The sequence below is a fragment of the Tachypleus tridentatus genome, chromosome 5, assembly GCF_004210375.1.
Source record: "Tachypleus tridentatus isolate NWPU-2018 chromosome 5, ASM421037v1, whole genome shotgun sequence".
In the NCBI taxonomy this organism is placed as follows: Eukaryota; Metazoa; Arthropoda; class Merostomata; order Xiphosura; family Limulidae; genus Tachypleus; species Tachypleus tridentatus.
In genome coordinates, this window is record NC_134829.1 from 30,825,617 (window position 1) to 30,853,109 (window position 27,493).

Here is a 27,493-nt window from a genome sequence, read left to right on the forward strand (position 1 = left end):
TGTTCTTCTTGAAGTACCTGAAGTGTTGGTTTTGGCATTCATTCTTCTCTAGAACCATCGATCTTAGGGTTTATAATTATTATGGCCAACACATGCGTGATTTTAACTCCCAGTGTTCAGTGTCAGAATTTTCCACAAATTGGCATGGCGTCGCTGTGTGGTTAGATAACCTATCTGTGTCGCAAGCCTGAATGATGTATTATGACAGTCATATTTTTTGCAATGTTATTATCCGATTCACAGTCTTCTGCCTTGGATTATTAAAATTTATTAATCACTTCTATGAATCTTGGTCTATCATACCAATAATGACAAAGTGCTTCACAAACGCGACCACATTATACAGTTCTTTCTTTGTCATACAGTATCTGTATTTAGGAACTGTGAGTGTATGCCCCATGTATACGATCATGGGCTCCACACCATTTTGCTACTGTGACAATGTGGCTATGATTCCAGTATCACTGGCATCAGTGTTTATGAGAAACTTACATTTCTGATAAAGGTATTACATCACTGGTTTATCCAATAAAGCCATTTCTGAGGACTGAAAAACTTAATGACACACTTATTCCAATTACTGTTCACATCCACTTTTATGAAAACTAAGAAAGGTGCTACTATCATGATAATTTAAACGTAAGTAGTAAGATAAAAACTCAGAAAACCGTAATATTCTTGTTTCTCTCTCCCAAACCTACCTGATGTCACAGGATGATGAATTTTCTAGATCAGAGTAACTGAGTTGCAGGTTGTTACAAACAACCCATCCTTTAACCCTGCTTGACCTCATGATTCTTTATGATTCATGAGAAAGTTTTCACTTAGAGAGGTTCACCACCCTTAGTTCGTGGTTTTGACTCCAGGGTGCCACCTTTATTGGCATTTCTAACAGGAATGTCCTGCTTCATTTCACTAACTATCAATCTTCTAACCAGTGTCTGGATTGTTGTATTCTGGATGATAGTGTAACTGAAGTTCTATAGAAATCTCTGTTACTTGACACTGAGATTGGTCCTTAGAGGCATCACGTGCTCCAGTGGTCTGGATGCACCAGACACGTGCAGGTTACCTTAAGTTGGTATTTGCTAGACACCTCTCTATATCATTGTCTCTTTCTTACATCAGCTTTGAAAAAGCTAATGACCCTTATACTTTATAAGTAATACAATGATAAATGTGTCTTATTTCTGTATATGATATATTACTATCAAACATCAGCTGCACCTGAGAACCTGTTAATGATATTATTTTGCATAAGGTTAGTGGCTGGAACTAAAAACCAGGAAAATATATGCACATTCATGTACATAGAAATGAAAATTCTCATTCATGTGTCGTCCGTTGATGCTATGCCCCCAGCTTGACATTACAAAAGATGTTTGCATCTTATTAAATATTGAACCCTATTTTCAATAGAATATAATTAACATTTGAAGAATAACTACATAAGTACTTTCTACATTAATTTAATCCTGGTGTGCACTTTATATGTTACAGAGATGTACAAATGCAAGTTTGTAAAACTGTTGTACGTAAATCATCATTTTTAATAACTATTATTAATAACCGTTATTATGAATTAGATTCTTCTTTGTATACTAAAATATATTTGGGTTAGAAAAGAAACTTGCATGTATCCGTCACGTTCGCAAATGCCATAAATTTATTACTTATTAACATTTAAGGCCTAGCATGGCCAGGTGGGTTAAGGCGTTCGACTCGTAAACCAAGGGTCGTGGGTTCGAATCCCGGTCGCACAAAACCTGCTCGCACTTTCAGCCGTGAGGGCGTTATAATGTGACGATCGTTGTTTAAAGAGTAGCCAAAGAGCTGGCGGTTATTTGTGATGACTGACTGCCTCACCTCTAGTCTTACACTGCTAAATTAGAAACGGCTAGCGCAGATAGCTCTCGTGTAGCTTTGCGCGAAATTCAAAACAAACAATTAACATTTAATTAACTTTAAAATTGAAATTCCTGGTTACTTGAAATAGTAATATGTAACGTACGTAACATAATAAATCGGAGACTCGTCCGAAATAATTATAACACGTAACATAATATCAGACTGTTGACCAGATTTAAAAAAAAACACGAAAAAACTGTGCATTTTAACATTGTTCCTGTTTCTAATTTTAAATTTAGTGCATAAGTTGTTGTAATCCAGCATTGGTTACCTTTCTGAATCTTCTATTGTTGGAATAAAACGTTATGTTCCTAAGAGCAGTTTATGTATGGCACTTTGCCAAGTGCAGATGTACCTCTTTATATGCACACGTGGAGTAAACGTATTTTGCAAGGTGATGTATATTTATTTGCATGCCAGTAAACGGATTAAGTGGTTGTACGTGAAAATAGATGCTACAAAAAAACAAACAAACTGTAACATAGTTTATTAACTGTGTTATATTATAATACATATGTAACGAGAGAGTAATTTGTTTGTGGTGATAAGTCAACAAAGTGTATCATGAGGTATTGTGCTATGTTGTGAACTAAGTACACATTTACAAACTGAAATTAAGTACAATTCATTAATGGATAAGCAAGTTGACTTTATAGGAAGATCTTGAGGAAGTGGACGATGTTATCAATCAACTCAAAATCTTAAGAAACATTTAAGTTACTGTTGCAGTTAGAGAAACTCAAAATCTTAAGAAACATTTAAGTTACTGTTGCAGTTAGAGAAACTGAAAATCTTAAGAAACATTTAAGTTACTGTTGCAGTTAGAGAAACTCAAAATCTTAAGAACATTTAAGTTACTGTTGCAGTTAGAGAAACGCAAAATCTTAAGAAACATTTAAGTTATTGTTGCAGTTAGAGAAACTCAAAATCTCAAGAAACATTTAAGTTGCTGTTGCAGTTAGAGAAACTAAAATCTCAAGAAACATTTAAGTTACTGCTGCAGTTAGAGAAACTCAAAATCTTAAGAAACATTTAAGTTACTGCTGCAGTTAGAGAAACTCAAAGTCTCAAGAAACATTTAAGTTGCTGCTGCAGTTAGAGAAACTCAAAGTCTCAAGAAACATTTAAGTTACTGCTGCAGTAAGAGAAACTCAAAGTCTCAAGAAACATTTAAGTTACTGTTGCAGTTAGAGAAACTCAAAATCTTAAGAACATTTAAGTTACTGTTGCAATTAGAGAAACTCAAAATCTTAAGAAACATTTAAGTTACTGTTGCAGTTAGAGAAACTCAAAATCTCAAGAAACATTTAAGTTATTGTTGCAGTTAGAGAAACTCAAAATCTTAAGAAACATTTAAGTTACTGTTGCAGTTAGAGAAACTCAAAATCTCAAGAAACATTTAAGTTACTGCTGCAGTTAGAGAAACTCAAAATCTTAAGAAACATTTAAGTTACTGCTGCAGTTAGAGAAACTCAAAGTCTCAAGAAACATTTAAGTTACTGCTGCAGTTATAGAAACTCAAAGTCTCAAGAAACATTTAAGTTACTGTTGCAGTTAGAGAAACTCAAAATCTTAAGAACATTTAAGTTACTGTTGCAATTAAAGAAACTCAAAATCTTAAGAAACATTTAAGTTACTGTTGCAGTTAGAGAAACTCAAAATCTCAAGAAACATTTAAGTTATTGTTGCAGTTAGAGAAACTCAAAATCTTAAGAAACATTTAAGTTACTGTTGCAGTTAGAGAAACTCAAAATCTCAAGAAACATTTAAGTTACTGCTGCAGTTAGAGAAACTCAAAATCTTAAGAAACATTTAAGTTACTGCTGCAGTTAGAGAAACTCAAAGTCTCAAGAAACATTTAAGTTACTGCTGCAGTTATAGAAACTCAAAGTCTCAAGAAACATTTAAGTTACTGTTGCAGTTAGAGAAACTCAAAATCTTAAGAACATTTAAGTTACTGTTGCAATTAGAGAAACTCAAAATCTTAAGAAACATTTAAGTTACTGTTGCAGTTAGAGAAACTCAAAATCTCAAGAAACATTTAAGTTATTGTTGCAGTTAGAGAAACTCAAAATCTTAAGAAACATTTAAGTTACTGTTGCAGTTAGAGAAACTCAAAATCTCAAGAAACATTTAAGTTACTGCTGCAGTTAGAGAAACTCAAAATCTTAAGAAACATTTAAGTTACTGTTGCAGTTAGAGAAACTCAAAATCTCAAGAAACATTTAAGTTACTGTTGCAGTTAGAGAAACTCAAAATCTTAAGAAACATTTAAGTTATTGTTGCAGTTAGAGAAACTCAAAATCTCAAGAAACATTTAAGTTGCTGTTGCAGTTAGAGAAACTAAAATCTCAAGAAACATTTAAGTTACTGCTGCAGTTAGAGAAACTCAAAATCTTAAGAAACATTTAAGTTACTGTTGCAGTTAGAGAAACTCAAAATCTCAAGAAACATTTAAGTTACTGTTGCAGTTAGAGAAACTCAAAATCTTAAGAAACATTTAAGTTATTGTTGCAGTTAGAGAAACTCAAAATCTCAAGAAACATTTAAGTTGCTGTTGCAGTTAGAGAAACTAAAATCTCAAGAAACATTTAAGTTACTGCTGCAGTTAGAGAAACTCAAAATCTTAAGAAACATTTAAGTTACTGCTGCAGTTAGAGAAACTCAAAGTCTCAAGAAACATTTAAGTTACTGCTGCAGTTATAGAAACTCAAAGTCTCAAGAAACATGTAAGTTGCTGCTGCAGTTAGAGAAACTTAAAATCTTAAGAAACATTTAAGTTACTGTTGCAGTTAGAGAAATTCAAAATCTTAAGAACATTTAAGTTACTGCTGCAGTTAGAGAAACTCAAAATCTTAAGAAACATTTAAGTTACTGCTGCAGTTAGAGAGACTCAAAATCTTAAGAAACATTTAAGTTACTGCTGCAGTTAGAGAAACTCAAAGTCTCAAGAACATTTAAGTTACTGCTGCAGTTATAGAAACTCAAAGTCTCAAGAAACATTTAAGTTACTGTTGCAGTTAGAGAAACTCAAAATCTTAAGAACATTTAAGTTACTGTTGCAATTAGAGAAACTCAAAATCTTAAGAAACATTTAAGTTACTGTTGCAGTTAGAGAAACTCAAAATCTCAAGAAACATTTAAGTTATTGTTGCAGTTAGAGAAACTCAAAATCTTAAGAAACATTTAAGTTACTGTTGCAGTTAGAGAAATTCAAAATCTTAAGAACATTTAAGTTACTGCTGCAGTTAGAGAAACTGAAAATCTTAAGAAACATTTAAGTTACTGCTGCAGTTAGAGAAACTCAAAATCTTAAGAAACATTTAAGTTACTGCTGCAGTTAGAGAAACTCAAAGTCTCAAGAAACATTTAAGTTACTGCTGCAGTTATAGAAACTCAAAGTCTCAAGAAACATTTAAGTTACTGTTGCAGTTAGAGAAACTCAAAATCTTAAGAACATTTAAGTTACTGTTGCAATTAGAGAAACTCAAAATCTTAAGAAACATTTAAGTTACTGTTGCAGTTAGAGAAACTCAAAATCTTATAACATTTAAGTTACTGTTGCAATTAGAGAAACTCAAAATCTTAAGAAACATTTAAGTTACTGTTGCAGTTAGAGAAACTCAAAATCTCAAGAAACATTTAAGTTATTGTTGCAGTTAGAGAAACTCAAAATCTCAAGAAACATTTAAGTTACTGCTGCAGTTAGAGAAACTCAAAATCTTAAGAAACATTTAAGTTACTGCTGCAGTTGGAGAAACTCAAAATATTAAGAACATTTAGGTTACTGCTGTAGTTAGAGAAACTCAAAATCTCAAGAAACATTTCATAAGTTACTGATGCAGTTAGAGAAATGTTTGAAAAATATGATAATTATTCTGTCCACAAATATTAGACAACAAACCTAAGTATTATCTTACTGTAAAAAAAACTGATATTAGAATTTCACATTTCTATCTATTAATTAAAGTTGTGTAAAGAAAAACTTCCATTTAACTTCCATCGTTTATATCAACATGGCTTATAATATGTGAATTAATGGTTACAGATAAACTATATTCTAAATTTTCAACTATGAATTGTAACAGTACCTTCCCGTGTTGTTATAACCTTTGTATATCTATTTTGTTTGAACTCATTAAACTTCCTTTTATGCAGAAGAAGACAAACTCTAACGCTTTCAGTTGACAGGATGCAATTCTTCAGTCACGTCAGAGGGGATTTCGTGGAACTAAATACTCATGGTCATTACTATTACGGTCTGTATATCATAAATTTGAAATAAAGAGTTTAGATACTAAAACACTAATAAAGAATAATCATAATGTAAAGTATTATAACTATAATTAAGCAAAATAACTCTTAGTAATACTTAAGCGAGTCATCAGTCTCAACATTTTGCTTTATATTCATATATTTATACTAGGAATCCACCAGTCGTTCTGTTGCACGAATGACTGGTCATTCAGCCTTTACTCTATATAAATTATATAGTTGCGCAACACAGTCTTGTCTTAATTGTAACTTTAAGGTGACTCATAATTTAAATTGATGTTTTCTCGAAGGAAAACTACCAGACAAATGAATATCAGTCGATCACAACTGGTGGTTACAAGCTGGTTCACATCAATATTTCAAACATTGTTAAATAAAATCCAACATATTTAACCGTCTTTAAGTATTTGAAATGAAATCTTTAGATTGCAATGTTGCTATGATTTTCAACCAAAGGAACATTATTATAAGAACCATATCCAATGAACCTTTATCATGTGTTTATGTATTTCGCTCTAATTTCAGTATCACAGTTGATTAATGATAACGCCTGTTCCAACTATATTAAATTTGTTGATTTATTCTCTGGGTAAAGGAAATTGATCGTCGATTTATGTACACACCCACAGAACGTCAATTACATCATGTGTACACGAGATAAGTTTGAGAGAAAGGTTTCACTTTCGGTGACTCTAGAAATCACAAATAATACTTTTAGATGATGGTCAAGAATATCTAGTGATCCTATTAGATCTCAGATTTTAAGCATGCAGATTAATTGGTGTTCATGGTGACCATAATCCATAACAAGCAAAATAACACGAATAGTGAAGATTTAAAGTTATCTTTACTAAATGTTTGTTTATATATGTAAGCAGAATAATTGATTGTCGGTATTTTAAACCATATCTCATGCCCGATAGACTGGACGGGTTGACTGGTATTGTGTTATAATAGTGATTTTCTCATGTGGTATACAATAATATTGTGAATTTAAATATCCTTTAAATTTTATTATGTAACTACACAGATGATTCAGTTTCTACGTAAGATTAACAGAAGATCATTAGTCAAAGTAGTAGGCACGTTATTCAACATGTTGGTTTATCAAAAGAACTATCCAGCTGGATAGCATAGTTTCAAGAAGAGTTATAATTTTGTTAGTGTTTTCTTTATCTGCTAAGACTTTCAATGTATAAAAGTATGGACAAGTTTTAACGTATAAATTCTGAACGTAATAAAAATCATTAACTTTGTTTTCCTTACGTCTTTAGGAGGATTTCCTAGAGAACAAGATATTGCTGAAGAAACCGGTGGTCGATTTACCCACCCTTTTAGTGGGTGTATTGGACAAATTATTCTTCCTCACACAGTTAAATCGGTGAATTTGATGGAAGTTGGAGAAGGTAGCAATATTTTGAATTGTGAATACATTTTGAAATGATTTTACAAGCACATACCGACAGAGAAAATAATATTTATAAATAAACACTTGTATTTCTCTTACTTAGAGGAAGCAACAACCAGCGTTTCATTGAAATACGAAACCAAATTATTGTTTCATCCAAATATATGTAGTGAACGTGCAACTGTGTATACAGTAAATGTTTTTCGCAATTTTATTGTCAATAGTTTCCTCGCAGTATAATACGTCATTTCTCCACTAGATTTGTAATTGGTTTTAGATGTGTTAACTGTCGTAGAAACGATAAAAGAAACGACTGTTTTCTTGTGTAACAACAGCAACGTTGATCAGTTATTTTTCTTGTTTTTTTAAGTTTAATTAGTTTTCTTTCTACTGCCACATTTACTTATAAACAACTCTTCCAGTGCCAGATATATTATCTATTTTTAAATACACAATAAAATACAAATAAATAGAACGATATTCTTGTAGGTAGTGAAACTGGGTAAATTTTCGGTAGTTTGAAGGGAATACTTTTGTTTCGTGGTGGTACAAAACTAGAAATTCACGTGAATAACATTATGTTCTTCAAGATTAAAACACAAATTATGTATTATTTCACGTGTATGTATCAGAGTAGTGTTCTAGAGAGAGACATTATGTGTTTGTATATCCACACGCACTTATATATACATACATACATACGGCTAGCACAGATAGCCCTCGAGCAGCTTTGTGCGAAATTCAAAAACGAAAAAACAAACGTACACATCAAGAAAGAATTAATGGGAAATACTCAGTTACATGGTATTGAAGCCAAAGATTATTGAACAGATGTAAAATAAAACATCATCAAACTTATATTTCTCCAGTAACCATATTAGAAATATTTCAACCTCTTATTTTCCACTCGTTGATAGTTAAGATTAAGGTAACAGCCAGTGATCAACGTGATAGGTTATTGGTGAAGCTTTACGAGTTTTGTTAGGCCTTATCCTGTAAAATTACTGAATTTGTGATTAACATAATATGTCCAACTTTTTTCATTGAAAAATATGTTTCTTAACCTGTCTCTTTTCTTCATTTCAATGGTAATCTTTAAAAGCAAAACTTGTGAAATAATTACTTTCTTGAAGTTTTAAAGTGAACAATCATAAAATAAACTGTTCATACAGCAGTAGAGAAAAGGGTGAGTGTTTATTATTTAACGTTTTCTAAACCTTGTTCATTAGAAATGTTTTTTGTTCCGTTTTTTTTTCACCAATATAAGACTTTAGATTTTTTATAAGAAAAACCTGGAAAAAATATCTTCTCTGCTAAATAATAATTCTCTGTTTTAAAAATTTAGAATAACGAAGTAAAAACATAACATTTATAAATAGTCTAAGTATCAGGTTATCCCTTACGTAATGTCCGATTTTAGGTTCAGAAAAGAGAAAGGATTTCAAACGTTTTTACTGTTATATAATCAACAATGTATGTTCCATTATTATTAATTACTTCCTGCCAATGATTCACAAGCTTCTTGGGGTTTGGAGGGAAAGAATGCAGAGAGGGTAGTGTTCACATCTTCATGTTTTCCAAACTCCTTTCCATCATGATAGTTCTGCAAACTTCAGAATATATGATAATCAGATGGGACAAGGTCTGGAGAATAAGGAGGATGTGGAAGTTTTTCCCAGTCTAGCTCTTCAGTCTTTGAAGATGTGATCCTTTGTGTATGGGACCGTGCATTATCCTGGTGTAACACAACACCTTTACGATTGATCAAAACAGGTCTCTTTACTTTCAGTGCAGCTTTCAAGCGCTTTAACTATTGACAGTAGAAGTCTGATGTAATCGTTACATTGAGTGGCAGCAACTCAAAGTGGATCACAGCAACAACATCCCACCAAACGCTTAACAAGACTTTCCTAGGGTTGAGGTCCATTTTGGGCTGTACTTTAGCCAGTCTACCTGCACTGAGCCATTGTCTGCGGCGCTTAACATTTTTATAATATATTCATTTTTCATCTCCAATCACTAACCTCTCCAAACAGGGTGAGTTACTTTCACGAGAGTGCAGAGATGTGCAAATGTCCACTCTTGCTCTAAAGTTGACCTCTTTCAAATCATGGATGCCCCACTTTCCAAGTTTTGACACTTTTCCGAGCTGTTGCATGGGTTGAATCAAGCTTCTGCGCTAGTTCTTCAACTATTACAGCACAATCTTATTAAGTGCAGCCAGCATCAAGTCATCACTTAAGTCAACAAGATGACCTGAACGTGGCGCATCACTTAAGCTGTAGTCACCTGATCTGAACTTCTGAAACCACCTTCGACATTTTCTTTCATTGAGAGACTCCGCACCATAAACACCTTGAATGTTTCGTGTAGTTTCTGCTGCACTGTTTAAAATCATAAAACATGATATGTCTAATGTGATCCTCAGACACATCCATCTTAACAAGGGTTTATCTGATTAATGATCTGAAAAAGTGGAGTTTGGTTAGTTTCTTTTATTTGTCTGAATATTTTTATACACGTCCTACTACATATTTTAGTCACTAAAACCTTCTACAAAGACAGAAATGATGATGCACTTTCTGTATTAAATTTTTATACGTTACGTATGGGATGACCTGATACAAACATTTTTCAACATTGTCAAGAGAGATTATCTTTCGAAGTTTAGTACGTTGTAAATAACTTACATCCTAATGCTATTTGTTTTTTTAATGTTTATTAGCACGAATCAACGCTGCTATCTACGCCACATTTCAATGTTATTTTACGTGTGTTAAAAATTACTTTTAAAAATGATAAATACTAGTAGCATGTATGAATCAGTTAGTGCTATATGTGACATGTATAAGTTGTTACTTACCCAGTTACTGACTTATCTTAAACAGAAATCACAAGAAATGTCAAGTTAATTCGACTCTGAAATGACAAATTAAAAACTCACAACGATTTGTGATGTTGAGATTTGTTAAATAAAATATTTGTTTCATCAGCTAAAGAATCTTAAATTGATTTGATGCTACATCTTACATGTAAAACACTTAAAATATGTATTTTTAAAATTTATATTTCAATTAATATAATTATTAGCTAGGTGCATTTCAGTCCTAGAATTGTTAAGATTAATCCACTTTAGTGTTGTCTTTCAACGGGTGTTTCTTTTAATAAAATATGAGAGGACTGAATTTGACTACTCAGTTGTTTTTTGTTTGTTTGTTTTTCATAATATAATAATATAATGTTGTGTTAAACTTTATGCTAATTGTGTTAATAAAAAATAGTTATATAATAAAATATAATTTATTTAGTCGTCCAGTTTTCTTCATGTTTTCATGATGGTGATAATAAAATGTTATAGTTTACGTTGTTTGCATCTGTTTTTTATTTCTACACTCTCAGTAAAGCTGACATAGGTGTTTTTAATCAGTAAACATTTACTGAAATTTTTAGCACTAAATATTTAACATTATTACATAAATTCATATGCTATAACAATAAGTTCTGTAAGATTGTGTGATTTCAAAGAAGCTCATTCTCAGAAGTTAAATAAGGTTACTAAATGTAACAAGACTACAAAAAATTTAAATTCATTTACGTGAAACTTACTGTTTACAATCTTCTTGGAAACCATTGCTGACTTTGGTCTTATTAACAATTGGAGAGAACAGAACACCAGTAGAAAACTTAGAATGATAAGCAATGAGTTAATTTAAAGACGACTTTAGGACGGCCCCGCATGACCAGTTAGTTGCGGCACTCAACTCGTACTCTGAGGATTGCAGTTTCGCATCCCTATCAAACAACCCCGTGGGGGTATTATAAAGTGTAGTCAATCCCACGATTCATTAGTGGAGGAGTAACTCAAGAGTTGGCTGTGAGAGTTGATAAGTAACTGCCTTCCCATTAATCTTTCACTACTAAATTAGGGACACGTAGAGTAAATATAGGGACACGTAGAGTAAATAGTATAAAATTGCGTGAAATTCAAAGAAACCGACGTTAGGAAAATTACCGTTTTCTACATAACTGCACTCAGTGATCGCTTTATTTTGTCAAATGTTAGTTAGTTTACTGCAGTTGTCGTGTCTTTCTTGTCCTTCATTTCCCATACGTCATTTTCAATAAGACTTTATAAATAGGCCCTGTTTTCTCGACTACAGTTTTTGTGAAGTAGTGAATATTTACTGTCTACGATAACTGCATGGTACCCAAATGTTTTGTTTGTTACTAGTGTTTCTTGCAACCAAGTCTTATTGTCTTACGTCGTGCATTGTTATCGGGAAGTTGTTTGTTCACGTTGCAGCTCAATCGATGCTAAAATCAATTAATGTTCAATTTAACATTACAGGAAAGATTTAAAACTGTTTTCGATTCCTTAAGACTAATCATCTTAAAATATTGTATGAGTTTTATGTGTACCTATATATTATATATTGTGCAATTTTCTGAAAAGCGTGGGTTTTCTCTAAGACCCTGTCACTCAGTGGTACGTCCGTTGTGACGGATTTACTGTCAAGTATCTATTGTAATATCGATGTTTGTTTAAGTTAAATTTATATTTACAAATGTTTGTAACTTATGTCAGTCTGATCAGCGAATTTTATGTCAGTGTTGTTTCGACAAGTTGTTTATCAGCTCTGTACTGATCAGATCAAATCTGGTGCATACTATCCATCGGTACTGATCAGATCAAATCTGGTGCATACTATCCATAATTTCAATACGCTCATGAAAGATTCAGTTTACCTAGAAAATTATGATGCAGACTTACTGTTTCGAGAAACTTGAATGAAAGAGTTAATTTGTTATTATTTGCTCTTCATTGATCGGTTCAAGAGTCATTAGGATTTAGCAAATTTGAATTGGTATTTGGCCATTCAATATGTGGCTCTTTGAAATTGCTGAAGGAACAATGGTTGGAAGATAACCCAAAAGGAATGTACTTACTGGATTACATTTCCAAGTTTTGGTCCAGACTCTTACTCGCTTGTAAATTTGGTCGATAAAATCTGAAGTCATCCAAGTTAAAATGAAAAAGTTTATGACCACAAGACTGAAGACCTTCTGGTGACATGTTCTTTGTATTGTTATCCACGAGGATATTATATATCACTGTCCTTATGAGGTTGTTTGGAAAGTTAATGTTCAAACACACCTTATCATAGAAAAGCTACCAGACTGTGTCGTATAATATGTTGAAGTCTTATCACTTTAAAGATACATCAAAAATATGTTAGCCAATGAGTGTTCTAATACTGATTAAAGTTGCTTTGGCTAAGACACCTGTACATTTGGAAATATTAAAGACGAATGTAACATCAAACTGAATATTTTTGACATTAAAGACAAAGTTGATTATATTGTGAATTATTCAACTTCTGCCAACAAGAAAAACTTGATGAGGATTTTCTGAATGGCAGTTTATTACACGAAGTTTTGTAAAACTTTTTGTGGCATCACTGTACCATTAACACACCTACTGAAGAAACATCAAAAGTTCAAGTGGTGTGAAACATGTCAATTTCCTTTTTAAAAGGTTAACTTTTTATTGTGCACTTACCATCTATTGATGACATCTCAGTTTGATAAGCCTTTTTGCATTAGCTGTTCATGCCAGCGGTTGTGGTGCTGGTGCTATTCTGTTACAGTCAGATAACAAAGGTATTGAATACCTTGTTTTTTATTCTTTCTAGAAAGTTTAACTGTCACCAAAAGAATTATTGCACTGTGGAAAAGAAAACAGTTACTTTAGTGTTAGCTTAAGAACATTTCAATGTGTATGAATCTGCATCTCAACAACCTATTGTCATTAACACTGATCATAACCCGTTGAATCAAATGAAGGAAGAAAGGAAAGACTGTGAAATAGCAGTTTATCATTCAAAAGTACAATTTGAAAATAGTCCATGTAAAATGGGTTGATAACATGTGTGCTGACATACTTTCACGTGCTATGTAATTTTATTATCATAAGGTTATTAGTATTGATTGTGTTATATGGTGTCATGATTATTGAAGTTGTATAAATTTGATAATTTACTATATTTAATGTATTGTTGTCAATACATTATTTAGTTTAAAATGATCTGTTGCCAATTTTTACTTCTCCAAGAAGAAGGATGTGACGGATTTATTATCACATATCTGTTTTATTATCGATGTTTGTTCGAGTTTAATTTATATTAAAAAATGTACATACCTTATACTCCTAAACCTTTGTTGCGAAATTCTTGCATGTTCACTAAACTTGTAGAAAATCCTTGAGCGTAGGGATTAACAATATATTTGTGTACGTAAACGGTGGTGTATTGTTTATACTGTTGTGCGAACTGAAGTTTCTAGAAATTCTCCTCACACCTATAAATGTAAGCAACGCGACGCGTCAAGAGACAGTATATATTATTGGTTTACTGTAGTTGGTATACCATGAACGTCGGAAGCTATAAAGGCCATTAACGCTTATTAATAGAAAACTTCAGTTATTTGACCAGAAAAGTTTATAGAGTTCGAACATTACAACATATTGTTTGTAACTCTGTCAAACTTTTGTACGTAGATCATTATTTATATTAATCGTTACTGCAAGTTGTATTATTGTTTATATAATGAACTATATTTGTATTAAAAAAGAAACTGTGTGTATCAATCTTGTTGGAAAGTATCATAAATTGGATACATATCGACATTTACCTAACTTCTAAATCTATAAGTTGTAATTTAAGTCAGTTTTAGGCTAGCTGAAATTATAATACGTATTAGCGTATACACCTGCTACTCGGTTTACACTAGGAATGTGTTTTAACAAAAAGCAGTCAAAATTAAACGCAGTTTTACATACTAACAAGGGGTTAGGTTACAGACCCCTCTTCCACACCTAATATTTCCACTTCTATCTCTTTAATGCATATACAAACCTCAAATACGGTATGTGTTGTAGAAGACCATATGTATCCGAACTCCTATGATGGACTGATATACCCATAATCCCGAACTCCCATGATGGACTGATATACCCATAATCCCGAACTCCCATGATGGACTGATATACCCATAATCCCGAACTCCCATGATGAACTGATATACTCATAATTCCGAACTCCCATGATGGACTGATATACCCATAATCCCGAACTCCCATGATGGACTGATATACTCATAATCCCGAACTCCCATGATGGACTGATATACCCATAATCCTGAACTCCCATGATGGACTGATATACCCATAATCCCGAACTCCCATGATGAACTGATATACCCATAATCCCGAACTCCCATGATGGACTGATATACCCATAATCCCGAACTCCCATGATGGACTGATATACCCATAATCCCGAACTCCCATGATGGACTGATATACCTATAATCCCGAACTCCCATGATGGACTGATATACCCATAATCCCGAACTCCCATGATGAACTGATATACCCATAATCCCGAACTCCCATGATGGACTGATATACCCATAATCCCGAACTCCCATGATGGACTGATATACCCATAATCCCGAACTCCCATGATGAACTGATATACCCAGCTATTGGTGAAGTGCAATTTATGCTCTCCGAATATTTAGTTGTAAAATTTAAAATAATATATATCCCTGCAACTATGAATCCGTGTAGTGTATAGTATAAAGCGAGAGACACATATTAATAATATATATATTCACACATACAAGCACAGTATTACCATAATTGGAGGAGATTATCTGTAGCAGTAGCTACAGGATTAAGGATGTGTCGTCTATCAGACAAAAGTTAATGTTAGTGTAGTCAGTCGTCATAGAAAATCAAATAACGGTACGAAGCTAAGTGTTAACACCCAAAACATCTCAGCTTCCACTGCCTCTCGCTGTCTATAGCCAATTCTGGGAAGGTAGTTACAATTACATTTCTTGAAGTAGAAATAAAACCACCATTTCTACTGATTAAACTTCCAACCTCCATCTTTACAAAAAGATATTAAATAAAACTAAGTAGAATTATAAACATTACTTTAAAAGCATTACTGTATAAACATTACTTTAAAACATTACTTTATAAACATTACTTTGAAAACATTACTTTATAAACATTACTTTAAAAACATTACTGTATAAACATTACTTTATAAACATTACTTTGAAAACATTACTTTATAAACATTACTTTAAAAACATTACTTTATAAACATTACTTTAAAAACATTACTTTATAAACATTACTTTAAAAACATTACTTTATAAACATCACTTTAAAAACATTGCTTTATAAACATTACTTTATAAACATTACAAATATTACTTTAAAACATTACTTTATAAACATCACTTTAAAAACATTACTTGATAAACATTATTTTATAAACATTACTTTATAAACATTACTTGATAAACATTATTTTAAAAACATTACTTTAAAAACATTGCTGTATAAACATTACTTTAAAACATTACTTTATAAACATTACTTTGAAAACATTACTTTATAAACATTACTTTATAAACATTACTTTAAAACATTGCTTTATAAACATTACTTTATAAATATTACTTTAAAGCATTACTTTATAAACATTACTTTGAAAACATTACTTTATAAACATTACTTTAAAAACATTACTTTATAAACATCACTTTAAAAACATTGATAAACATTACTTTATAAACATTACAAATATTACTTTAAAACATTACTTTATAAACATCACTTTAAAAACATTACTTTAAAAAATTACTTGATAAACGTTATTTTATAAACATCACTTTAAAAACATTACTTGATAAACATTATTTTATAAACATTACTTTATAAACATTACTTTAAAAAGTTCTGGTATAATTCTCAATCGTCTCCTTTTTGTCGAATATTTATTCAAGAACACAGGAAAACAGAACAGTGAGTTAATAATATTTAGCAGTCTTCACATTGGAGAGGTAGGATGTTATACCACAACTGATGATGATGTTTAATGTGTTCTCCCAAGGAAAAAAGCACATTCTTTGACGTGTGCAAATGGCATCAGGTAATTTGAATTCAAAGTGAGCCAAATTATTTACCTGTTATAAAACCTCCAATATTTAACATTTATTTTTAATAATCCAACATAATCATATAAACACTTTTCTACGTTCATACCACTAGTATAAAAATAGGTATTTAAACAAAACATTAATGATCACAATTATTAAATCACATGTAGGCAGGTTTATCGTCTTTGCCACCTTTACTTGAGCTGTCTGCATTACTCAAGTTCTTACCTTTACTTTAGCTGTCTGCATTACTAGAGTCGCCGACCTAGGCTGTAGCTTCCCTGGTGTATACGGAAATCAGCTCCGGACACCTTATCAAAAGGTGAGCGCTTATCGTCTGACAGGCTAGTTTTGACAAATAACATCTTACAACATAATGGATATTATATTGTACTGAGGTACTGAAACTGCACGTCAGATCGTACTATAATATTTCACATTCTAGAGATTCCTATGCCTGTTACAGAGATCATCATTTTTTTTATGACGGATAACGTGAGCTAGATACGTGTATCGTTTGTGCAAAATCATTATTTTGTTGACTCATATTTTGCAAACTCGGTATATATGCATTCAATGATACATTCAACTTATATGTTTACACAAAGTGCTACTGACCACTCACTGAACGTGCACTTATATTATATATTAATATCATATATCAGTGTTAGATGTACATGACTACTTACGTTTAATATGAGTGTTATTGGTTAGGCGGTTTAAGTATAGTGAGAGTGGTAAATTTAATTATTTTTAGAAGCAGTAAAGTTTATCATAGGTTTGTTTACGTAACAGTTTATGAATCATACGTTGTGGTTTACTTTGAATTTCGCGCAAAGCTACACGAGGACTACCTGTGCTACCAGTCCCTAATTTAGCAGTGTATGAATAGAGGGAAGGCAGTTAGTCATCATCATCCACCGCCATCTCTTGGACTACTTTTTTACCAATGAAGAGTGGGATTGATCGTCACGTAATGACGCTCCCACGACTGAAAGGGCAAGGGCGTGCATGTGTAGTGGGATGATGATTCGAACCCGCGTCCCTTAGATTGCGGGTCGAGCGCCCTTAGTGATATTGCGCATACATTGCGAAGCTCAGTTGTTGTGAATTGGTGCTTACATTATTTTGTCATGTTAGTAAAACCTTCTAAGTTTTATCGTTGTTATGAATGAGTATTATCGCATCATAGTATATTGAAGTGTGTAGAACACCCTAGGCTTGAGTTGGGGTATGAATACGTGTACAAAATAAAGTTCGAGAAAGACAGAGTCGAATAGATAGAGCCTTCCAGTGGCACAGCAGTATGTTTCTGGAGTGACACTGCTAAAAACCGGTTTTCGATACCCGTGGTAGGCAGAGCACAGATAGCCCATTGTGTAACTTTGTGCTTAATTCTAAACAAACCAAACCAACAGGTAGATAAAGATACTGAGTGATTGTAAGTTGAACAATAAAAAGCATATTGTGGTTGTTTTTGAAATTAAATTATCACAGATTGTATTGTGATAACAGCGTAAAGAAGAAGAATTTATCTTGTCAGTTAGATTCTAAAGTAACTGAACCAGCCTGTGTGAACTTTGACAAAAAAAGAGGCTATTATTTAAATTTTCAAATATAATTGTGGCAGCCAACAGTGTAATAAACATTGGTATATACATTTGACTTATTTTAATACACTATTTTAAAACAAGTGAGCTGTGTTTCCATTTAGTTAGTGTGAAGATTTATCACCAACAAGTCATAAACCCCTACTTTGAAGAATCCAACCCATACTTATTTAAATCTTGACAATTAATTTTAGTATTGTCCGTAGAATGGTTTCAAATTTTGTTTCTATGCATAGCTCTTTTTTAATTATAAAAGTAACATAGTTTTTCATACTGTTCCACAATTTGGAGTTTTCATTTCAGATAGTTTTGCTTCTCCCAAGCATAAATATGCACAAATAGTTGTAAGGAATACACAATGACAATTTTCTTGGTGCATGTGAAAGCTGCATTCACATTGCATTTTTTTATCTCCTTTCTAACTACATTTATCCACTTTATTTACATTTGTAATCGACCTACCATGCATAAACCTAAACTGTTTGCCTCTGTTTCAATACCTACTCTCAGTCTCTTATCTACAATCTATCATACAACCCATTCCCAAAACTTCATAGTATCACAAAGTAAGTTTACACCTCGAAGGTTTCTGCTTTTGAATATTGGCACAAGTTTATTCTCTTTTCTTGTAATTACAGCATTGAAAAGCATCCCCAGCATCTGGTTTTCTAATTTTCTTTTTAAACGTTTCAATACAAATATTACTCGGACCGATACTTTGCCATTTTTCATTTTCTCCAACTCTCTCTCTCTATTTCCTCCACTGTTACATGCTCCACATTTACTGGCCTTTGACCTTACCAATATCTCTTACTCTCATTTTCTGGGCTTTGGCTAGTTGCAAACAATTCTCTCTTCCTGTCTTCTCCAGCTTTTTATACAACTTTGCATATGTCCTTTATTTAGCAATACTATTTATTTCCCTATATCTTTCTTCTCTATTTCGTATGCTTATAGGTTCTCTTTTTCAATGATTTGTTGTCACCTCATGAATCTTACCTGCTTCTTCACACTTGTCTGCACTTCCTCATTTCAGCATCATGGTTTCTCTCTGGATATAGTTCTCTTCTTTGGTCTTCCCCCTCAATCTGACTGCACCTCAAATATACATTATCACGATATCCTTCATAGTTCATTCACGCTTTTATCCCTTTAAAATTTCCCTCTTTTTACTTTCTTTCTCGTAGCCAATAAGTAATCTATTTGAGTCCTAATATTTCATTTCTGTGTTTTGTAAGGTGTTCTTCTATTTTCTTCAGAAATGGATAAGCTAGACTAAGCCATGTGCTTGGACCACATGCAGGCATTAAACACGTTCTTTATTTTGCTTCTGTAGCCAGGTTCTCCATGCCTCTCTCCTATTCAAGGCGTCCATTTAGATCAGCCTCTATTGCAACAAACTCCTCTTGCAGAATGTCATGTTCTCAAGCTCTTCTCTAAAACCTTCCTTTTCCTTATCACTGCACCGAAATTGTAGAGCATTAAAATATATTTAGCTTGACACATTCTGTTTCTATCATCACCACCTATAAACCTATCACTCAGTATTTTCACTTGCACTACTTTCTCCTTCATTTACGCACTCAATACAACTGTTACCCCATTTATTTACCTTGGAGTTACACAAAAAGGAATTTGTAATATTTTTCAGTTTCCCGTGTATCATTTCCTTTCTATCTTGTATCTTGTATACGTGCTATTTGGACTCTTCTCCTTTTCAGGATACCAATAGCTGTACACAGTTTCCTGTCAATGTTTCTACATACCAACTAGCTATTCTCATTTTCAATAGCAGCATTCCTTGTGACCAGTGCATCTACCCAGACCACGTTTTTGCATTGCTAAAGCGATGACATAACCTTTCAATTTTGAAGGACGCCCTTCCTCTGTGATATCATATTTCCTGACTAATTTTCATAATTTCCCTAGACTTAAGACTTATAGTTGATTGCCTGCTTGATGTTAAAACTCTTTTTTTTTTACAATTGGATTTAGAATCAGCTTCAATGGAGTTATAAATTTAAAACAGAATTATGTTTTTATTATAATAATTTATATTATAAACGAAATTTCTCTCTGTGTTGATAACTTATATAATATAGTGAAGACTTGTGTATATATATAGCCACAATAAGTGATGTATTTATTAGTTCATTTATAAACGTAGTGGACAACATTATGTTGAGAAACTGCATAATGTCTCCAAACATTTTTATTTACAATCTACCCAATACAAACAATTAGTACATCGTACAAAAACAATTTTTCTTATAATCTACATTGTCATATTCATTGTGTTTTATCTGACGACCGTGTGTCTAATAATAGCCATGCAGCAGTTTCCATTACCTAGCCATAAAACTATTATGATCAAAGCACACCACTGTTCCATTCTGACTTTCCACAATCCATCTAATGTAAGAGGATGATGGTTTACCAGCTTCCATTTAAACATTCCAATTGTAAAGAAACCTATAAGTGCTGTATCTGGTGACTACACCAGTTTAATTTCGAATGGAGTAAATGAATGTCATTTTCATTTTCCAGTTGCTTGAGGTATATGGCATGTGTCCAGTTGAACTCCTGAGGTACAACTTATTGGCATGTGTCCAGTTGAGCTCCTGGGATACAACTTATTGCAGGTTTCTTTTTAATATTCCTGATAATTTAACTTGATCTACAACCCTTTATATTCTAAATAAAAAATTATGTGGAACTGGTTGAGGCTCTGGTGAAGAACTACGGCAAAATGGGCTGCAGGATGTCCCTGAATGTTCAAATGAGCGTCAAAGTTATATAAAAATGAACAAAAATGTTTAGAAGTCAGTAGTTTTTCGAGATTTGAGACTGTAATGTTAATCACTTTCATGTAACTTTAGTATAAATACATGTAAATATTGATTCATATGTTGTTTTATTCAGACCTTATGTAAATGAAAATGTGCAAATTTGCCCGTTTTTACATAGAGAATAGGTTAATTTCTAAATTTTATTATCCAGGTCACAAAAGCAAAGTTTGAAGGGAATAATGACCATTTTCTGTACTTTTACAACACAAGCGATTAAGAAATAACACATACTATACAGGAACAAAATTTGTATTACATAGTTTTATTTCTCTGATTCAGATCCCGGACACAAGTTCCCAATTTATAGTGTTACGAATTATGATCTATCTCGGACGAATCTCCGATTTATTGTGTTACGTATGTTAACGTATTACTATTTCAAATAACTGAAAATATTAATTTAAATTCAGAAGTTAAGTAAATGTTAATTTGTATTAAATATTTTTTGACCCAAATATATTTTCATATACACAAAAAATAAAATTTATAATAACGGATTTGCAAATAGTTAATAAAAATAATGATTCATATACAATATTTAGTCTTATATCCGATTTAGAACTGAATATTTTATGGACAATCCAAGTATCAAAGGCGAAAATTACTTTTATGTTGATGTTGTTGAGCCTAGCCTAAGCTGTCTTTTCTTGGCTGGTATCACACACATCACTTCTTATCGAAGATGTCTTCATAGAAATAACAACGTCCGAAGTAATTCACTGAAGCTAGATGGTTTGCTGTGTTCTAAACCTACAAACTTCCCTTTTTAAATTCTGTAGTTTTGCGATTATTAGACATTAATCACAATTTTAGCTTTCGAGACCTATAGCACACTGACTATAGCTGACTAATAATAATCCTTGTTTCAAGGTACATCTGGTTTATATACCAATCACGCGAGATTCTCGAACTTTCAACACTGTTCTACAATGCGCTTGCGTTTTCGTGAACTCTCAAGAATCTTCTAAAAATTTACAGAACAGGCAGGACTTGTGCAATACACATTCAACAATACACGCCATACACATCAAACGAAAATGTATTAAATTAAATGTACAACAGTAAGCCCGTTACAATATAAAAATGAAAGTTTAACCCAAGAGATAGCTGAGTCAAATTTCTTATTGAAAAATATTATTTTTCATTTCTCTTTGAACTATTTTCAACTGCTGTTAAATGCTAAAATAATGGAACTTTTATGATTATTTAAGTACCCTTAATGCTTTAAACAATGACTACGACAATGCAGATGTGCGCTGTTTACAGTTGGATATGGAACAGCCCTCACTTTCAACCGCCAACTAAACATGTGCTAGAGTAAATTAGGCAGGAGCAGAAATAAACATCCCACGAAAAGCCACAAGGGAATAAAACACATTTTGTAACTATTACAGTGTGAAAAATAACGAGAAATGTGTTTTTTGTTTTAGTTTATTTGTTAATGTAATCAATTTTTACCAACGTACAACTACTTTTGATTATTTGTAAGACAGATGGAAATTTTATAAACGTTTGGTGTATATTATATATAGCCTCAACTTCTATACATAAGTAGTCATAATAAGAATTTATTTAGGCTAGGCTAGATGACTTAATTGTTTTTATATTAATTTTTATTTCCTTTACGTTATCTTTACATGACTATATATATATATATATCGGTATATCTTATATTTGTATTTGTGAAACAACTCACGATTAGTTAGGAGATGATTGTTAGTAACAGGAGGAATATTATGTAAACTGAATGAGATATGAAAGTGGTTTACCTTAGTTAAACCTTAATTAAATATTAATCGAACTACAAGCGAGAGTAGAAACATAGAGGTACTGTGGTGAACATTTTTATACAATGTATTTAAGGAGAGAGGGATGAAGCACCCTAAAATAACCATATATTTTGTTTATACTTTCTTGAGGACTAACTACAGTCTTTGAGTTAAGTCTGAGTTGCATAATATTGAACAATGTTTCACCTTTCTCCTCATGAGTCGAACTGCCACCTTACGATAAACAGATATTTCGACCAAGATAAACTTTGGAGTTGGGATGTGCTGCAAAATAATAGTTTGGAAATGCTAACGACTTACAAACACTGAACACACCTGTCAAGGAGAACAAACATTATCTGCATACCAGTGATAATGGAGAAAAATATCATAAAGTGATTCTACCTCGACGGATATGTAAGTTTAAACAAATGTGTTTAGGAGTTTGAAATGTGTTGTGACATCACTTAGTTGGGAAGATATTTATTCAAGACAGACTATAGAGGATGAAAAACTGTACACACAGGTCATCTTTGATGTTGTTTGACATCAAGCCTTGTTCACTGGGTACCAAGCACTAAAGGAAGACAAGCTGCTGGGTCAATCATCTCGAAATCTAACCCCATGAATTTGAATGGATTAAGCTGCCAAAACATATAAAGATTTATGTCTCTAGACCAAAAGTGTGTTTGTCACCAGGCTTTTCAGTTCTTGTAGCTGAGTTCTCAAGACACACAAATAGTATTTTATCTACACGTGCAAGACTTGCACGACATTAGCTCCATGTAAGTTTTAATTGCTCCTGTCCTTCCACTAATAATATTACTAGATGAAAATATGATGCACAATCCAAAAGCCGTTAAAGTTGATAATATTACTAGATGGAAATATGATGCACAATCCAAAAGCCGTTAAAGTTGATAACATTACTAGATGGAAATATGATGCACAATCCAAAAGCCGTTAAAGCTGATAATATTACTAGATGGAAATATGATGCACAATCCAAAAGCCGTTAAAGTTAATAATATTACTGGATGGAAATATGATGCACAATCCAAAAGCCGTTAAAGTTGATAATATTACTAGATGGAAATATGATGCACAATCCAAAAGCCGTTAAAGTTGATAACATTACTAGATGGAAATATGATGCACAATCCAAAAGCCGTTAAAGTAAAAGCCGTTAAAGCTGATAATATTACTAGATGGAAATATGATGCACAATCCAAAAGCCGTTAAAGTTAATAATATTACTGGATGGAAATATGATGCACAATCCAAAAGCCGTTAAAGTTGATAATATTACTAGATGGAAATATGATGCACAATCCAAAAGCCGTTAAAGTTGATAACATTACTAGATGGAAATATGATGCACAATCCAAAAGCCGTTAAAGCTGATAATATTACTAGATGGAAATATGATGCACAATCCAAAAGCCGTTAAAGTTAATAATATTACTGGATGGAAATATGATGCACAATCCAAAAGCCGTTAAAGTTGATAATATTACTAGATGGAAATATGATGCACAATCCAAAAGCCGTTAAAGTTGATAACATTACTAGATGGAAATATGATGCACAATCCAAAAGCCGTTAAAGCTGATAATATTACTAGATGGAAATATGATGCACAATCCAAAAGCCGTTAAAGTTAATAATATTACTGGATGGAAATATGATGCACAATCCAAAAGCCGTTAAAGTTGATAATATTACTAGATGGAAATATGATGCACAATCCAAAAGCCGTTAAAGTTGATAATATTACTAGGTGGAAATATAATGCACAATCCAAAAGCCGTTAAAGTTGATAATATTACTAGATGGAAATATGATGCACAATCCAAAAGTTGTTAAAGTTGATAATATTACTAGGTGGAAATATGATGCACAATCCAAAAGCCGTTAAAGTTGATAATATTACTAGGTGGAAATATGATGCACAATCCAAAAGTTGTTAAAGTTGATAATATTACTAGATGGAACTATGATGCACAATCCAAAAGCCGTTAAAGCTGATAATATTACTAGATGGAAATATGATGCACAATCCAAAAGCCGTTAAAGTTAATAATATTACTGGATGGAAATATGATGCACAATCCAAAAGCCGTTAAAGTTGATAATATTACTAGGTGGAAATATGATGCACAATCCAAAAGCCGTTAAAGTTGATAATATTACTAGATGGAAATATGATGCACAATCCAAAAGTTGTTAAAGTTGATAATATTACTAGGTGGAAATATGATGCACAATCCAAAAGTTGTTAAAGTTGATAATATTACTAGATGGAAATATGATGCACAATCCAAAAGCCGTTAAAGTTAATAAATATAATGTTGACAGGGTTAAAACATTGTGGATCTGATATAAGTTACTGAAAGTATAAACTTATGTAATCAATGATATAGTTTTTAATTCATTATAATCCTTCACATCTCTAGATTAATAAAATGTATACATTTTGATTAAGAATTGGACTATGCATCATTTATTTCTTGCTTTATTTGTGAATTGCCTCAAGTTGACTGACTTGTGTACACATTTACGGCTGCAAATCCTGATTTTTTTAATAAATATATTGTAATTGGTGCCTTGTCATCCAAAATGACGCTCTTTAGTTCCCACAATAGAATACCCTGTTACAAAAGTGTCTTTTCTTGCCAATGCAGAGTAGCATAACAAATAACTTAATTAGAATATTTCCAATTAATAGTGTAATAAAAGCATAACTCATAAGAGCATAATAGGCTATAAATTCTAATTTAGGTTGACATAAGTAGTCGTTTCTGTTAGCTCATTTAAATACCCAAAAACTACATATTTTGGTGCTATGTTTCCAAAATGTTTCAACAAGAGAGAACAAGCTTCTCAGTAGTTAAGATGAGGGTAACACAATTTGTTTGTAGTAAACAAGTCTACTGGATGTACATGTAGGTTAAGACAATAAAACCATTAGTAAAGTGTTTTGAAGACAGTGAAAGGCCTCCCCAGTTTCTTAGCTATAACTTTGGGTTTGGGTTTGGCTTCTCGAGCTTCATCTTCATGGCTTACAAGAAACTAGTCACTTGAATAGTGTAATGTATAGAAGAGATAACATAAAATTAAGTAAACTGAATTTAGATGAACAATATGTATAACAGATTTGTTGCAGATAAAGAAGTACAATGCTATCAACAGGTACAGAAGTGCTAAGATAGTGACGGGAATTTCATAGTAAGTTTGGACTTTTTGAATTAGAAACAGAACTCTATCCTTGACACCAAAACTGCATTCACAATATATACACTTTCTCTGAAGCTGACCAAAACAATTATTTCCTTGACCATTAAAATTGCATTCACAATACAACCTATCTCGGTAGCTGGTTAATCAAAAAATGAGAACTGAAATATGAAGTATCTCTGTTAAATATGACAGTCACAAAGCAATGCTGGACACAAAATACCTATCCCCTGAAACTTCAGATACGTTGATAAGATAATCTATAGAAAATTACACACCATGCTAAATTTAGCATATGATCTCATCTAGACTTTAGATGTTCCAGATTAGAAATTTCAAATATTCTATAAGCATGTATTAGAAATATATACTATGGGAGAGTGAATGATGTAATGGTTTTATAAAAAATAAAATAACAAAGAAAACAAATATATACATTTTTCACTCATAGACTCCAACAGAATCACTCATGAATGAACAGTATGTCATCCACAATCATTGCCAGATTCTCTCTCTCATTTTCCAGAGTACTTTGGCTGTCTGGGTGTGACTTGTATGAGATATTTCCAGATCTATTCCTCTTGTGATTCTGGAGTATTTGTAATCCTTCTCTCATTGATGAACTTATTCATAGATAGTGAGTTATATTTTGTAGTTTTGGCTTTAATGATGCCAAATGCGTCACCTCCCAATCAAAATATCCTTTGAGGTGGATATTGGAACTTTATTGGAATCTTCTTGGTTTTCACTCAACATATTGTAAATTATAAAACGGCCAAAGCAAACAAGGACACAGTGAGGTATGAGATAATGGTCGTTCTTCTTTTAAGCCTTTGTATTTCCTTACTGGTTTGTCTTTTTGTTGAATGGAAATCTTTCTTGGACCATAGAGGAGTCTCTCATTCAAATATTCATAAAAGGTGTCCTTAATTTTTAAAGCTACGGTGCTGATTTAATTGCCTGCAATTTTGTTTATGATGTCATTCTTTCTTACATCCTGTTAATGTCTGAGTAGAATATTAGTGGCTTGGTTTTAGGCTTGGTCCTACCTTGAAAACCGTATTGATTTCTTTAACAAGGAAGAGGAGGCATCTGAACTGCAGAAGGCTAAAGCAAATAATGACCACTACTTGTGAAACTCTAGGAAAGGCAGAAAAGTACTAGGAGCCAAAATATCTTGTAACAGCTTCTGCTTTGTTTAATCGTGAAATAGTTGAACTAAATAATACATGGGACAGAGGAAAATGATTATTCTGACATTTATTCGATTTCAAATAAAACAATGGAGTAATTTTGCCAGACCAGTCAAATTATTCAATTCGTGGTGTTGATTGGTGAAAACAACATTTCATCAATATAATGAAAGTTTGTATAACTAAATACACAGATTTCACACTTAATCTACTGAAAACAGTACAG

General features: G+C 32.3%; 1 protein-coding gene across 1 annotated transcript in view; it reads left to right on the top strand.

The window, feature by feature from the left end:
• The window catches only part of LOC143250842 (uncharacterized), a 135,744-nt gene extending 124,879 nt beyond the window's left edge, over positions 1 to 10,865 (top strand). The window contains exons 24-25 of the mRNA XM_076501916.1: positions 6,067 to 6,167; positions 7,458 to 10,865. Coding sequence (XP_076358031.1) covers positions 6,067 to 6,167; positions 7,458 to 7,627 — 271 coding nt within the window. The 3' untranslated portion in view covers positions 7,628 to 10,865. The remainder of the gene's footprint in view (positions 1 to 6,066; positions 6,168 to 7,457) is intronic.
• Positions 10,866 to 27,493: the final 16,628 nt, after the last annotated feature.